This window comes from Canis lupus, chromosome 14 (genome assembly GCF_003254725.2).
Source record: "Canis lupus dingo isolate Sandy chromosome 14, ASM325472v2, whole genome shotgun sequence".
Classification (NCBI taxonomy): Eukaryota; Metazoa; Chordata; class Mammalia; order Carnivora; family Canidae; genus Canis; species Canis lupus.
In genome coordinates this window covers 20,216,896-20,234,890 of record NC_064256.1, presented here as the reverse complement: position 1 = coordinate 20,234,890, position 17,995 = coordinate 20,216,896, and the positions used below count along the sequence as shown (strand labels likewise).

At 33.6% G+C, this 17,995-nt stretch overlaps 1 protein-coding gene across 19 annotated transcripts in view; it reads right to left on the bottom strand.

Moving 5' to 3' along the window:
* PPP1R9A (protein phosphatase 1 regulatory subunit 9A) overlaps positions 1 to 17,995 on the bottom strand; it is a 312,061-nt gene that overhangs the window by 104,640 nt on the left and 189,426 nt on the right. For all 19 annotated transcript variants that reach the window (XM_049093580.1, XM_049093583.1, XM_049093584.1 and 16 more), the window contains exon 5: positions 16,697 to 16,801. In XM_049093580.1, the coding sequence (XP_048949537.1) occupies positions 16,697 to 16,801 (105 nt within the window). The remainder of the gene's footprint in view (positions 1 to 16,696; positions 16,802 to 17,995) is intronic.

Genomic DNA, 17,995 nt, shown 5'->3' with positions numbered 1-17,995 from the left:
TAGCATGTCCAACTAATCTAGACATATAATGACTATCTAGAATTCATTCTATTTTTGGTTAGCAGTCTGAAAGTCAGAAATGATGTCTAGGAATATAAACATTAAGCAATTAAAGAAGCTCATATCCTAGAATGATAGATTTAAGAAAATCTAGATTCATCTTTTATGTTTCTTCAAATGCATAATGGAGTGGGGTTTGAGGGAGTATCACATACTATAAAGCTGACGGAGGAGTTTGAAGGAAGCAATTAATGTATAAAATGCTATTAATTGAAGACAGCAGCCAAGCTCAAAGTAAAAGATAAATTAGAATTACATTCATTTAAGCCATAAATTCTTTAAACTCATTTGAGAATTATATTGTCAGATCTTTTAGTTGAACAGTTTTCCCTAAGAATGGAGAAGTTTATTTCCTCTGCAAAGCAAACGTTTAAAATTACTCTGAACACAATTCAGGGGGTGAAAAAGATAAGATTTTGTTCACTTGCCAACAAGTTAGAACCACTGCTAATGGCTCTAGAGGTGAATGAAGGAGACTTAAGATAGAACTTGTGAGAAATTTTTAAGCAGAAAATTATTTCTAAGACACAAATTAGAGTATTATGGTATATCATATACTAATAAAGTATATAATCATATAATAAACCAGAATTCCAATAGGACATGCAAGCTTCTTCCTGCCCTCAAAACATGATTTCCAATTCCAAACCAGAGTTATTTGTGATGCTAAAACTAAAAGGAACAAATCAATGTGTAATTGAAATTTCAGAGGAAATAAGAATTGTTCCACATCGCATAAGAAACCAACATTTTAAATCATGAAGGCCTAGTTGCTCAAATCACAGTGTGGCTTTCTGAATTTGTCCCTACAATTTAACATTATTCACTATTTCTCCAATATGAGTTTGTATTCAAAATCACTGTACAGTCTTAAGAAATAAAAGTGATTTCTAAAAAAAAAAAAAAAAAAAAAGTGATTTCTATTTGTATATAAAACAGACAACCCATCTCATGAAATATACTTTTTAAAATGCTTTGTTAAAGTACACATCTCTTCATTCAGGCAGCTGTTTGGGGCAGCGTTATAGCACCTAGCTACACATATCTCTAAAGCCTTGTAATCCAGTGTAATTTATGGTTCATATGTGCATTAGGAGAATGTCATCCTGGTAAGTATGGTTCAGAGGAAAAGCACAAGTGGAACTAAACTATTCTCCACGCCTTATTGTCCTCATGTGAAAATTGGTACCTACTTCATGTGTCTAAAGGAGTGATAAAAGAATAAAATGTGGCATAGACGGGAAAGGACATTAGGCACTATTACCATGATGATGAAAGTGATAAAAATCTCCCATTTGGAAAATGTGTAAGATTCACATTAGGTTTCTATATGTTCTTAAATGTTTGGTCCATTTTTAAGATGTCTTTATAAAAGGACTCTTATAACAATATGTGCACAATCTGGCACATGTTGAAATGAGCAGAAAATGCAAGATTTAAAGTAAGGTTATCATTTCAATTACAGATTCACACTATAGATATGTTGTGATAGTAATATTAAGGGGTTGAAAGTGTCTGTAAAAGGGGAAAAATGCTTTGATAGAACAAATTCACTAAACCATAAACATGACTTATTGGCTCTGTGACCTTGAATATATTAACATTTCTAATCCTTAGTTTCCATATTGTAATAAAATGAACATAATAGCTTAAATAAATATTACACAATATGTATAAAAAGCTTAACTAAGGACTTGGTGCCTAGAGAGTATTTAACAAATGTTTACTGTTGTTTTTACCTCGATAATGTATTAATAGCTAGGTAGTAAGTACTCTGTGCACACTGTCCCAATTACCTCTTACTTGAATCATCTTAGCTTTGAAAACAGAGTAGGTTTTTGAAAGTCAACCACAGTAAAAAGATAAAATACTTGCACTAAAGTTCTGAGAACCTTAATTTCAGTTACTGTCAAAATATAAAAGTATGGATGACACGATCCCTTTAAATTGAATTTTTAAAGTCTCCAAAAATATAACAATTAATAAAGTCAGCAACAATCAGTCCCTCTAAACATACGTGACCAAATCAACTGATGTTTATGCACAATTATGATTTACATCTTGGACATCATTTCTGACTGAAGTGACATGCATGTAGTTAAATCAGCCTTTAAGACCCTTTAAGAAAAAAAAATGTTTTCTTACTTTCTAAATTTGTTTAGTTTGCTTCAACAAGGAATGGATTGATCTTTTTATTTTAGCTATAAAGGATGAGGTTACAGAAGCCAAACTGTGATAGACATTTAAATAAAAAATTAGGTATTTTCTAAGGTTACAATTGAAAAATAAAGGCTAAACTAAAATACAAAATGAGGGTTTATGTGTTCAATACAGTTTGTTTCTAGTGTTTCAAACAATTATCTTGTTTTGACGAGAATTATTTCAGTAAGAACTGCCCCCTCTCTCCCTCAGGCTGAGATAAAATAGGTAAAGACAGATAAATCAGTTTTCCCTTTTCCTTCCATCTATTATCAGACCAAGCAGTGTCCATGCAGTGTCCTTTAGAGTTTAGATGACGAGATTATACAGGATTCATTTGATTAGTTTATTGAATTCTCTGGTGAGCTGTCAAACAAAAACTAAACAACTATAAAATTGCATTTACAATTTTCTGAATTTAAGTCATAAAGATCCTACATGTTCAGTGTAAATGATGCAAGAGTTTATGTTGAAAAATGATGAGTTATGAGGGCCTTGTTTTACAGATATTTATTCTAAAAAAAAGTGACATGCTAGTTAAAAATGGCACTTAAATGATGTCAAAACTCAAAAACTTTTTTAAACTAAAGAATTTTTAATGTAGACTTAAGCAAATCTAAAAAAAGGAAAGCTATAGTAGATATAGTTATAGGTTCTTAGGTAATCAATTCTTTCATTCAGATATTCTTTAACAAATATTTGTGTCACACCAAAAACCTAAAAGATAAACCTAAAAAAAAAAAAAAGAAAAACAGATACAGATACACAACACCTACTCTCATTAGACTAGAGTCTTGGATCATAAGATCACATGGTACTTTTAAACATTTTTGTAGAAAGTGTCTCATTTTTTCTGTGTTTGATCACATTTTATGGCCTTACTCCAAGCTAGATAGCTTTTTAAAATATTTGACTTAATTGTACTTGAGTAAATGGTGCTGAATGCATATCTGGTTGCTTTCATTAAGCTTTGCTATTAGATATCTAGAGGTTAAAGTCCTACACAATAAAGCTTTGCCTCTTTCTTGTATTTGGGTACTCACATATTTTTCCTTTCTTTACTGGGATTGAGATTAATGTAACATACTCTATATTTAACATTTAAAAATTTAAATTCATCTAGGAAAATGTTTGCTTTTATTTTTTTGCATGTGTCAATTTTTTATTTAAATTCTAGCTAGGCATGCTTAGGTGGCTCAATTGGTTGAGCATCTGCCTTGCGCTCAAATCATGATCCCAGGGTCCTGGGACTGAGCCCCGCACTGGGTTCCTTGCTCAGCAGATAGTCTGCTTCTCCCTCTCCCTCTGCCTCTCTCTCTGGCTTGTGCTCTCTCTCTCGTTCACTCTCTCCCTCTTTCAAAATAAATTCTAATTAGTTAACATGATATTAGTTTCAGGAGTAAAATTTAGTAATTCATCACTTACCTATAACACCGAGTGCTCATCATAACAAGTACCCTCTGTCGTCCATCAACCTATTTGCTTCTAAAAGCTAGACTTTAAATATCTAGATTTTAAATCTTTAAACTTAACTCTAAGTATTACTTCTTTGAAATGAATTTTGTATTTAACTCAGTCTTAATCATAAGAACCTTTTTCTACCACTGTATTTCAATATAGAAAAGTAGTTGAATTAAAACAATATTGCATAACACATGCCACTTCAAGGACTACATACCACATACTAGGAGAAACTTAAATATTTTTGAAAAATGCTATACCTTCTCAAGAAGTAACATTTCTTGATTAGAAAGCTAACTCTAATATTTCAGGTTTAAATATTTATGTATACAAATATTTAAAGGAAAAAAATTTTGAATGCTAATCTGTATATACTGGCACTAGAAGATATCTCATTAAGCCAAAATCCCCTTTAAAACAATTTTTAAAAATTTCCACTGTTTTTGATCTTCTATCACCAGTGGTTGTTGATCATTCTCATATCTATACAGTTATATAGTCATATAAGTCATGTAAGTAATTTAAGTTTTAATATCCATGGCCCCAAATCCATATGGCTGTTCCTCTTGCCTCACTGCAAGGGAGTAAACATAAAATCTGTAAGGACTGAGAATTCCCATGAACATGGTGGTGCCCCCATTGCCCTCCATTACAAATGACACTCCATTATGCACAATCACAAAGTCAAGACTCTGATAATAAGTGAAACTTTCAATTTCCCTTGTGCTGTAATGGCAACAAGGCCTCTTATTAAAATGATGTGAGTGAAGCAAACAAAATTTAATGCACTTGAAATGGAGATCTTCAAATGGAAAACCAATGATGTTAAAGTAAAAAAAATTTTTTTTAAAACCTTTTGTATTTAGAACTTACATATCCAGATGTGAATCCAAAGTAAACAAGGGCATATTTATTTAAAAATCTCAACATTCGGGCACCTGGGTTGCTCAGTCGGTTAAGCATCTGCCTTTTGCACAGGTTATGATCCTGAGTCCTGGGATGGAGCTGCACATCAGACTCCCTGCTCTGCGGGGAGTCTGCTTTTCCCTCTGCCTCTCCTCCTACTCACACTCTCTCTCTTTCAAGTAAATAAAATCTTAAAAAAAAGAACAACCCCCAAATCCTCAACATTCATTTATATTTTGAGTATTATAATCTCTTCCAAAAAGGACAGGGAAATATTTAAGACCTTCAGATTAATTTACTGTTTATTATGTGTAACTACAATTCCTACAAAATTCTCATCTCCAGAAGCGTCACATGGATCAATGTCAAAAAAGTCACTAAACACATATGCAAGGGATAAAAGCATAATGAATGCACAGTTATTGATCGTAAGTAGCAGTACTTGCCAGAAAGCATTTGAAGTTTAATGTAAATGGCTCTGAAAAGCAAATATACAATTTATTAGAAATTCCTCATATTGAAGCACAATTTCTATACAATTTCTCTCCTATAACACCATTTTCCTATAACTGCTGTTCTCCAGTACTAGGATGACTATCTGGAGTTAAAAAGAATACCTAAGTCTTTATCCATGGTCACTCTTCCAAATGCTTCACAATTGTTATTATGTCTTCCTAAAATTGTCTACTGGAGGCAAAAGATGGCAGAACCTTTAATTTTTATATATACAAGGAAAAAATGTTTAGATCTCTCCCATCCTGGTCAATCTTTCCTAAATAGTCTCAAATTTTTCAGGGTTCTTCTTAAGAGGGGATATGCAACATAAACAAATGAGTTATATATAGTATGACATTAATCAGACCGCCTGTCCACCCATCTGTCCAACTAACTGTTGATCAGGACACAATAGGCCACCTCTAAGATGCACCCAAGTGATCTCAGGCACCTGATATTCATGGAGTAAAAGAGGGACCTGTTAATTATTTTATCCAATAAAATACACAACTGATGGAATTTGGATATTCCATAAATATCCAATAAAATATAAAACTGATGGAATTTGGATATTCCATAAACTTTGGATATTAAGTTATTAAAAGATGACAGATTCCATCTTGGATAGTACTCTCTTGGATCACTCCCTCTGGGAAATCCAGTTTCTATGTTGTGAGGCATCCCTCTAGAGTGACTCTCAGGAAAGAGCTGGCAAGTAGATCCCATAAACCATGAGATAAAGTTTGCTGTTTCAAGTCACCAAATTTTGAGGTGATATGTTTTACAATAGGTACACTATGTCTTTGACATAGCTGTAAACAAGATCAGAAAGGTCTCACTTAAAAAAAAAGAAAGAAAGAAAGAAAGAAAGAAAGAAAGAAAGAAAGAAAGAAAGAAAGGTCTCACTTAAAGCTGTACACCCAAGAAAACATGAGTTCTTAAAAATTATGTTGCAAATCCATGTCTGAATAAAGAAAAGAATCCATAGAAAAATTTAATATAGATACTATTTTTTCTGGTAAAAATTAAAGGAAGTAGTTTTTAAATAAAAGTGTATAGCATAATATATACATATTGCCGAGGAAATTGTTTGACTACTTCTGCCTTTCTTAAGTAAACGTTGTCTTCCTTCCAAATCACCAACCCCATCGATGTAAGTAGTTAGCATGGTGCTTTTTAAGTTAATCGTGACTATTAACATAACATTTTTAAAAATGAGTTTTATTGAGGTCAAATCTATATCCAATAAAATTCACCAAATTTAAGCTAACACAAGGAGTTTACACAAATATATCTACAGTGTGTCACAAATACAATAGCCACAATATATATTTTTTCATTCATTTAGGAAACATTTATTAAGCCCTCAATGAACATTAAAGAGACACTGCTGCCCTCACAGCACATTCACACCAGGATCCGAGACCACTGAGGGCAGGCGGGAACTGAGTGGTGCTGGCCAGGCCCTGCCTTCAGAGGTGGTGGAGGGCCTCGTGAAGAGGCAGCTCCCTCTCCTACCCCCAGTACAGGACTCTGTAAGGCTTTCCTGACTAAACAGCAAGTGCAGGAGTTTGAAAAGCAGCACCCACTCTAGGCTCCATCCCAGGGGCAAGCAGGAAAAAAGGGCCAAAGTGGAAGCCATTTTCATGGCCTCAAAAATGCCTCTTAAAGGCCTGCAGTTTAAAGTACAGTTATAAAGACTTTTCCGTCTGCCTTCTTTTAGTCAATATAATAGTTCTGGAAAAAAAAAAAAAGTTCCAGCAGTTAAATACTGTGTTGAATATACTGGTAATTTGTAACTTTGTATTGCTGAGAAATATTTCATTACATAGGATACTATACAATTTGTGTATCCTTTATCAGTTAAAGGGCATTTGAGTTGCTTCTAAGCTATTATGAACAAAGCTCATATGAAGTATACGTAAGTATGAATCTTTGGGTAGATATATGTTTTTATTGCTCTTGGATACATAGCTATGAATAGAATTGCTAGCTGATATGGCAAGTACATGCTTAACTTTACAAAAACCTGCCAAACTATTCTGCAAAATGGCTGTGCTATTTTGCATTCCCCTTGGCATTGAATGAATGTTAAATCTGCTCCACATCCTTGTCAATGCACAGTATTACAGTCTTTTTAATTTCAGCCATACTAGTGGGTGTGTAGTAGTACCTCATTGTGGATTTAATTTGCATTTTCCCAAGATTAATGATGTTGAGCAGTATTTCACGTGCTTAACTGTGTATCTTCCTCGGTAAAGTGTCTCTTTAATTGATTTGCACATTTTAATAGGATTATACATCTTCTTATTGAATTATAAGAGTTCTTCATATCTTCTAAATAACAGCTCTCTATCAGATAATTGTTTTTGCAAATATTCAGTCTTTGCTTGTTTTTCCATTTTCTCAAGGATTTTTTGAACAAATGTTTTAAATTTTGATGCAGTTTAATTTATCATGTCTTTCTCTTATATTTCTTGCTTTTGTCTTAAAAGATCTTTGATTAACCCAAGGTCGTAAAGATTTTTGCCTGTTTTCTAGAAATTTTATGGTTTCAATTGTTGCATTTAGATCTATGATCAATCTTGAAGTAATTTTTGTATATACTGTGGGACAAAGGTCAAGTGTTCTTACTCTTTCTTTTTATAATGTGGTTATTCAATGGTCTCAGCACCATTTGTTGAAAAGACTACAATTTCCCCCCACTGAATTATTCTGATGCATTTGTCAAAAATCAATTGTTCATGTCTGTGCAGGTCGATATTGGAACTCTCTTTTCTGTTCCATTAATCTATATTTCTAGCCATACACCTAAGCCAGACTGCTGTGATTAGAGTAGCTTTGAGGCAGTTAAAGTTCTTCAACTTTGTTCTTCTTAAAAAATATTAATTTCTACAAAAAATCTTGCTGAGATTTTCAGTGAGATTGCCCTTAGTCTGCAGTATTCTGATCCATGAACATGGTCTATTGCTTCATTCATTTAGGTAGTCTTTATTTTCTTTCAGAAATATTTTGCTTAAGTTGTCAACATATCATGTCAGGTTATCCTTAAGTATTTCATTTTTCCGATGCTATCATAAATGTTACTTTTAATCTGAATTTTCAATCGCTCCTTGTTGCTAATAAACAGAATAGAACTGATTTCTGTACATCAACTTATGCCCTGTAACCCTATTTGATTTAGTTTGTTTTAGTAGCATATTTTGTAGATTCCTTAGGACTTTCTACAAAGATGACCATCTTGTCTGTGAATAGAGTTTTACTTCTTTTCAATCTATGTGTTTTCCAGTTCTTATTCTTTCTTCACTGACCTACCTATGAACCCCTGGACAACGCTGAATAGAAGTGGTGGAAGTGGACACACTTACATTGTTCTTACACTTAAGAGAAAGCATTTGGTCTCTTATCGTTAAATACGATATTAGCTATAGGTTTTACTTAGATGCTATTTATCACATTTAAGAAATTCCCTTATATTTCAAGTTTCCTGAGAGTTTTTCAGTCTCCATCTACTGGGATGAGCATATGATGGAAGATTTTTTTTCTCCATTCTTCTGTCAGTATGGAAAATTCCATTAAGTTGAATTTAAAACATTAAATCAAACATGGATTCCAAAAATAAATGCCATTTAGCTATAATGTATTATCCTTTTTATATATTCCTGACTTCAATCTGTTAAATTATTGTTAAAGACTTCTGTATCTATGTTCATGAGCAATATTGATTTGTAATGATTTTTGTTTTAATGTCTTTTTCTGACATTAATATGATGGTAATTCTGGCCTTATAAATGTAGAGATGTGTTCTCTCTTCCATGTTCTGGAAAAGGTTATATAGAAGTCGTGTTATTTCACCCTCTAATGCCTGGTGAGATTCACCAATGAAACAAACTGAAACTGGAATTTTCTTTGCTGGAAAGCTTAAACTCTAAATCCATCTTCATGTGTACATGTACACATATGCATACAAACACTATTTTTTCTTGAGTGAGCTTTGGTACTTTGTCATAGTATTGTCTTCTAAGAAAGTTAACCATTTATTCTAAGTTGTATTTACCAACATAAAGTTCTTCATAATATTGGCCAGTCCTTATAATATCTATTAGGTCTATAATGATGTCCTCACTTTTATTCTAACTTGTATCATTAATTACCCCGAAATTTATAGACATTTTATCTTCCACGTTTTCTCTAAGTCAAGAATTCAAGAGTTGTTTGAGTAGGCAGTTCTGGCTCAGTGCTTCTCACTAAGTTCAATCAAATGTTGACTGGGGCTGCAGTCATCTGAAGGCTTTATTGAGGCTGGAAGATCTCCTTCTGAGGTGCCGCCCTCACATGGCTGGCAAGGTGCTGTTGGCTGTTGGCAGGCTTATGTTCTTCCTCCAGAAGGCTGTTTGAATGTCTTCTCAACATGGCAGCTAGATTTCTCCAGAGCTGGTGATCCAGAAGACCAAAGTAGAAGCCACATGCCTTTTATAGTCTAGCCTCAGAAGTCATATATCACTATTTCCTCCATACTCCAATCATCAAGGCTAGTCAAGAGTCAATGTGGTAGAGGACAAAACAAGAGAAGCAAAACCAGAAAAAGAGGATCATCAGGGGATCATTTGATGGATGCTATGTAGAAAACATGGTAACATGATAGAACCTGACTTGGGGTTTGGACAACATACATAGCATAATATAAGAAGAATTCATTCACTTAAAGAGTGATTTTCAAATTGAGACTTGATAAGAGGGAATCATCCAAGTAAAGATCATATGATTATTTTTTTTGGAGGCGGGTACAAGACAGAGAATGGTACAAATAAAGGATAATAATTTGAACATATTACATTTGATGTGCTACGTGAAATTTAATTAAAGCTGAAAGCCACATGAAGATCTCAAGTAGGAAGTTGAGTAACTCTCAAGCTTGGACACGAGAGGACAAAGCTTAAAGTAATAAAAGGAAACAGAAAATAGGCCAGAAAAGCTTTAAAAAAAAAAAAGGCCATGGTTTACCAATAAATTGGTAATCTGGAAGACTAAATTGTAGAAATTGTTAGAATGTACTAACAAAAATGTAAAAAGATGGATATACTGAGAGAAAATACGATGTTAGAGGATATGGCCAAGGCATCTAATCCCCCATTAATACTGGTTTAAGAAGATAAGATCAAGGCATTGAATAATAAATACAGAAAGTAATAAGATAATAACAGAAAATTTCCCAAACTCAAGTGTTCAGATTGAGTTCCAAGCAAAACAAACAAACAGATTTAGTTATAGTCTGACAAAAATTTCAAAAACCAAATTAAGAGGGGAAAAAAATCCAAAATAGAAAGCCATAAAGGACTACAAATCAGATTAATATAAAATCTCTCTTTACCAAATGCAGATACTAAAAGATAATGGAAAATATCTTCATAATACTGAAAGAAAAGTATTTTGAACTCAAATACTATACCTACTTATATCTGAGGGCCAAAGAATACATTTTCAGACATGCAAGCATGCTGGTAGCTATGTATGACCTAGAGGAAATCAAGAAGGCTAGAAATAAGTCAAATTCCATTAGAACTTTTATGCCTTGAAAAGTGACACAGATCAAATGACATAAAATTACATATCATTTTCTATCAATTCAGTCATACCACTTAATTCTAGATTGAATAATATTTTCATAACCATAACATTATAAATATTACTTGTTGGTTTTAATCTTTTGAATTAACTTATAGAAAGACTACCTAAGCAACTGTAACCACAGAATAAAAAGTAAATGTCATAAACTCTTGCAAACGTTTTTAACTAAAAAAACCCCTAAGGGGTGAAAGTTTTATAATAAGCAACCATTAAATTTTGATCTAAAACTGAAAAATCAAGAGATGGAGAAAAGATTTATATTGATACTTCCAAAAGAACTAAAAAGAGAAACCACTAACAATGGTTTCCATTTACAGATTATAAGATCCTGTGCCTTGTTAGAAATGGCTATAAAATCGACTCAGTTTTTTAACAATCTACATGAAGACTTAAGAAGGAATCAGAGTTTCCAAGATCTATAAAGAACTTATTAAACTCAATAGCAAAGAAACAAACAATCCAATCATGAAATGGGCAAAAGACATGAACAGAAATCTCACAGAGGAAGACATAGACATGGCCAACACGCACATGAGAAAATGCTCCACATCACTTGCCATCAGGGAAATACAAATCAAAACCACGATGAGATACCACCTCACACCAGGGAGAATGGGGGAAATTAACAAGGCAGGAAACCACAAATGTTGGAGAGAATGCGGAGAAAAGGGAACCCTCTTACACTGTTGGTGGGAATGTGAAATGGTGCAGCCACTCTGGAAAACTGTGTGGAGGTTCCTCAAAGAGTTAAAAATAGACCTGCCCTATGACCCAGCAATTGCACTGCTGGGGATTTACCCCAAAGATGCAATGAAACGCCGGGACACCTGCACCCCAATGTTTCTAGCAGCAATGTCCACAATAGCCAAACTGTGGAGGGAGCCTCGGTGTCCATCGAAAGATGAATGGATAAAGAAGATGTGGTTTATGTATACAATGGACTATTACTTAGCCATTAGGAATGACAAATACCCACCATTTGCTTCGATGTGGATGGAACTGGAGGGTATTATGCTGAGTGAAATAAGTCAATTGGAGAAGGACAAACATTATATGGTCTCATTCATTTGGGGAATATAAATAATAGTGAAAGGGAATAGAGGGGAAGGGAGAAGAAATGGGTAGGAAATATCAGAAAGAGAGACAGAACATGGAAGACTCCTAACTCTGGGAGTCTGGGAAACGAACTAAGGGTGGTGTAATGGAGGAGGGTGGGGCGGGGGTGACTGGGTGGCGGGCACTGAGGGGGGCACTTGACGGGATGAGCACTGGGTATTATTCTGTATGTTGGCAAATTTAACACCAATAAAAAATAAATTTATTATTAAAAAAAAAAGGAATCAGAGTTTTCAGAAGAAAATAATAATCACTAAGATTTCATCAAATTTTTATTTTTTCTAGGCATTCATATGTTTTAACTCATTTAATACTCCTCTCAAATGTATAGGGAAGGTACTACTATGACACCCATTTTATAAATGAAGAAACTACAGCACAGGGAGATTTAAACACTTCCATAAACTCATACATCTAAATGGTTAAGGCAAAATCTGAATCCCTTAGGTCAGGCTTCCTGTGAAAAAAGGTAGTTACTAGAGAAAGACAATTATCCCTAGTACTAAGTGCATAAAGAAATATCAGTGAATACATTAAATAATATTTTATAACTTGTAACAGAATCAGCTGTATGGTTGTACCTATTCTCTGGCTATACTATAATTCAAACACATTTTTCCTTTTGTCCACAGAGATATAACATAAGAAATTAGTCAAATGTCTACATTTGGGACATCTCTGGCAAAACAACATCACAGAAAACTAAATTATACATCCATAAATAAATGGAAGGTAGTTTGTATTGTATAACTTTTAATTAGTCTCCCAATATCTAGAGATTGCTACTTTCTTTCCATAGATAACAACCAGTATTTTTATCTCTTTCAAACTAATTATTTTTTCTAATGACTTTATAATTTCAAGTTTAAAAGTATTTTTTTTCCACAACTTTATGTGGACCAACAGACACATAAGGCTCTTTTAAGGATCTCCAAGATAAGCATCATTTAGTATGTTCTGATATAAAAATGAATTTTAAGTAGATAAACCTGCTGATTCAAATGAACCGAATCTGGACTATTTTTTATACAATGCAGGATATGACAATAAGAATAGAACTTTTTTCTAACTTTTTAACTATATTACATTTGGCAAGTTACATTCTACCAACCACCAAAAACCTTTATAGGTTTTTAAATAACTTACAACATTTTCTCTTTAGGTTTTCACCAGGTAATGTTGAAATATACAATAAATATGCTCAAATAAAAACATTTTAAATGGAATTAAAAGGAGAGCAGTAAATGCGTTATGTTATGCAATATGTATTATACAGCATGAGTTCATTTGGACACCAGCTGGATTGACAAAGTACTCAAATCAGAATTGCCCAGAGCGTGGTACCAAACCTTGGTCAAAGTTGTGAGGTGTACCAACCAGGGATAAATGATGTTTTGTATATATCTGTCCATGAGCTGCTTCATGGCAAGACAAACTAGTCTGTCAAAACTATTTGGTAACAATCATTGGATTTATTCCTTCTACCTGGATTTGATGGAATCTGGGAGAGGGGGGTTAATGATCTCAGTGAGAAATCCCTGCCATATACAGACTTTGGACTTCTTGGTACCAACATGCTTCATGCACATGCCCGAGGTAGCTTAGCATCTGGAGACCAACAAGTCCTGTGAGTCCCAGTGGAGGGATGATGAAGAAGACTGTGTCTGAGCTCAGCATGCCCACCCTGTTAATGCTTATCTTTCTTTTGCTGCTGCTGGTGTGTTGCATCATTTCTGACTACAAACTATCTGAGTCCTGTGAGTCCTTTCCTAATCAATTATGTAAAGTAATTACATGATGTAAGCGTAATACTTACCACAAGTACTTAGTTTTAAATGACATCAGTAAAATGAAGGAAATAATAATAATTTCCTGATACTTTGAGTCAGGCTAAGACTTTCAATCCCCTAGGAACGTCACCTGGTTTGAGCTGAACCCACTTCTTAACTCATAAAAAGGATGTACAGTTGAAAAATATATAACCCTTGAAAGTTATCACAAAGTACCTGTAATTTCTCTAGTGTGTTAAAAATGTCATATTAATGGGGTCTTTGTAGTAGTATTAGTTCATAAACTCAAGTATTGTAATTTAAAATTCAATAAAATAAAGCAGACTGAAGTCAGATGGAAAATGATTCTCTGTAGGTGTGGATGAAGTCTCAGAACTTCAGTGTCTGATTCTGATTCATATTCAAATGCTGGCACCAATTTCATATACATTTCTAGGAAATACGTAAAAATCTTGACCTCTAATACTTCAGTATAATAATCACCACCCAAATCTGTTTCATTTTTCTCATCACTTCTAGCTTCCTATCTGTCTCCTAACTTGGATCTTTAGATCCATGGCTTCCTGTTCCTCCCAGATCTGTGCTTAGTAGTTAGGAAAAAAATCAAACTAAATTTACTAATTTTTCAGATATCCCTTTTTGAAAATAAATTTCAGTATCCACTAAGTGTGATAGCTAAGTCACCAATTAATAAGAAATATAAAACCATATATATTTTAAATTCTCAGTTTTAAAACGTTAATTAAAAACACAGGTCTAGTTTGGGGATCCTGTTTTTTGTATTAATATTTTATGAAGAACTACCACCTAAAATATATTCAGAGGACTCAAATATTATTTTTAATAAGTTAAAATTGAGAAAAGGCTTTCTTATATTCAATTAATTAAGACCCTGGGTTAAATAACTTGGGGGGGCTAAAGGTCCCATTTCAATAATCAAAATTTGTGCAAAGTGAATGGGGAAATAAGTGAATGCCTGTAAAAGATAAAAGTAATATTCTGTAACCTCAAGGTCAAAAAAGTAGTATGAATGATGAGTGCTACCTGGAAGAAGAGATTGCTAGGGGATATGGGGGCTGAAGGAGGACTTCTTGGAGGGTAAAGAAGCTGAAATACGGTCCTCAAGCTAAGTAGGTTCTAAACAGAAGACAGTATTTTATTTTATTTTATTTTATTTTATTTTATTTTATTTTATTTTATTTTATTATTTTTTAATGTATACTTTTTGTTGGAGTTTGATTTGCCAACATATAGTATAACACTCAGTGCAGAAGACAGTATTTAAACAGAAGAAATGACAGGGAGGAAGAGGCACAATAATAAAACAGTAATTCCCAAGTCAGGTTTGAAGGAATATGACTACAACAGTGTGACTGTAACAAAACATGAATACAGAGAGGGGTAAGTGATGGGAATGGGTGATGAAAATTTTAATAGCAGGATAAAGAGCTTAGGTTCTGTATAGAATGGAGAGCCACGGAAGATCTCAGAAGAGGAGAGGCACATTACAGACGCACAATTATTACTTCTACCCTCAGGTCTGAGATCCTCCAGGACCAGAATGACATAGAATGAGTTCATTCCTTTTTCCATTGCAGACCTTCCTGCATTTGAAAATTGCTATTATTTCCTCCCTTTTGGAGGAAGGATGAGGAGAGCAGATTGAAGGGAGAGGCTGAAATCAGGAGATGGATCGTTAAGAGGCCATTTGTAATTTACATGAGGCTTGAAAGAAAAGGATGGCTATGATTTCATGTAACTATAAACTTCCTCGCTACCAAAAAATATTCTTATAAAAAAAGAAAAGAAAAATGTTCTTACAAGCTGAATGTATATCTTACTTATTTCAATTTTAAACTTCAAAGCCTGATGGGCAGTTTAAAACCAAGTTCTTTACTGAGAGAGGAAAGTGCTGTCTTTTCTTGAGAAAAACAAGAAAGACAATCCCATTTCCTGAGGTAGCCCACCCACACGGGTCTCTAAGAGAGCATCAGATGGCTTTTCCTGTGCTCTTTCCAATTATTTCACATACTTCTCCTAGGATTGTGAGTAGTCTTGAAGCATCAACATAGCATTCATAAAAGTCATTGATGTTGTATTCCTTAAACATTTCCTTCAGCATGAAAGGGTATTTTCCAACTGAAAAAGTCTAAAATCTAAAACTTAAACCCATGTTTGTGCAACAAAAAAAACATGCTGCAATAAAATTCTCATGTGACCCTCTTTACAGCAATATTAAGTCATTGACATTTTCAGGATTTTTGGTTATCACATTCTGATGATAACACTAAAACATTTTGATAATTACCCATACTATATAACATCCCCTATGTGTTCCTTCGTAGGATTGATGGAAAAGTATTAAGACATAAGCAACCCTATATTTAAAAATAAATGCCCTATGACCAAATAAAATGGATTTCACACCGTTACCTTAGTTGGCTCAGAACTCCTTTCTTATCTATTTTCTAAGCTACAGTTTTCGGAACCCCCAGGACAGGATATATCATTTCAAGGTTCAAAAGAAGGTACCCTTTGTTCTATTAAATTGTCAAACTTACAGTTGACCAAAGATTAGTCCTACAAAGTCTATAAAGAGATTTTTAAAATGCATTTATTAACCTCAAGTAATTAAGCCAGTTTATCTAAAAACATGTATCACTGGATATACGTATAATCATTTCAATTTCAATTTACTGTGTAACTGGTTTTAGTGAAAGGATTTAGAGTCTAAATTCAATTTGTTGAGGACTTTAGAACTTGTATGCTGTTAGGCACACTAACATAGCTCAGTGATTAACCATATTGATACTGTACACTGTACACTTCATATCTTCATGTCATTCTGAAATAGCATAATTTTTGGTCCTAAATTATATTTGCATAAACTAATAACAATAAAGAAGGAAACATTAAGAACTAAGAGCAAATGTTGAGTATTCAGATAAAATCTTCATTGTAATTACATACATCTAGAAAACTAAAATTCAACAAAATTATAAGTAATGAAATTACACATATCTGGAGCCACATATATTTACCTGACATTGCCCTTGGTGTTTCTGAGAACTGTTGCAGCAAAATTCTGTGTGACACCCACCAAGCTGATTCCATCCACTTCCACAATCTGGTCATTAACTTGTATTCTTTGGGAAAAAGGGAAAAATTACCCACAATTAATTTTTTTGATATACATTACCATTTCCAACACATAGGTTGACAAAATACTTGATTTTTATGATACTTTTACTGACCCAAAATTTGTCTTTTATCCACAAGCTCCTGATTTTAGTCAAATGCATAATGTTTTTTAAAAGATCGTTTTGATAATGGTCTCATTCATTTGGGGAATATAAAAAGTAGTGAAAGGGAATAAAGGGAAAGGAGAGAAAATTAGGAAAATATCAGTGAGGGTGAGAAAACATGAGACACCTAATTCTGGGAAATGAACAAGGGGTAGTGGTAGGGGAGGTGGGTGGGGGGTTGGGTGACTGGGTGATGGGCACTGAGGGGGACACTTGGCGGGATGAGCACTGGGTGTTATGCTATATGTTGGCAAATTGAACTCCAATAAAAGAAATTAAAAAATAAATAAATAAAAATAAAATCTTAAAAAGTGGGTAAAATAGGAAAAAAATAAAAGATCGTTTTGAAAAACAGAGATAAGCAATACGAAATGGAGAGATTTGGTTTGCCCAGTTTTGAAAAACAGAGATAAGCAATACGAAATGGAGAGATTTGGTTTGCCCAATATTCATATTCCTATCACAAAGGTAGGAACCGCTAACTGCTAAAAGAACTGCTAACTGCTAATGTATGACAAGCTTACATCATTTTTTGTCCTTAATAAATCACATAAAACATAACAAATCCAGCTGAAACCTGCTGTGGGACTCGTCCCTAGCCCTGCCTTCCACCTCTACTCTTCAAGGAGAAAACATCACCAGGAATTGCAGAGAACCCTTCCTATTCAAGTTATAAGCTTGAAATTTTTAATGCTCATAACTAACTGTATGTATGTTTGCACAGACATGTATATATAAATGCATATATTTATTTATGTTTAGGGTCTACATGCAGTATTGGTGTTGTTTACTATATAATGCTTTTAAATTTATATACATGTTTTATATATACCATTTTTTTATGTCTCGAAAGGAAGTATTTCTTTTTTTTATTTTCTCAAGTACTTTAAAGTATTTCAATCATGGAGAAATGCAGAGGGAATTAGGTAATAAACACCCATGTACCAAACATCCAACTTTATCAAATCTCAGCACCATGCAATACTGGAGTGAGATTTTTTTTTTCCTAAAGAAATGTATTCCAGAAAAGCTAAG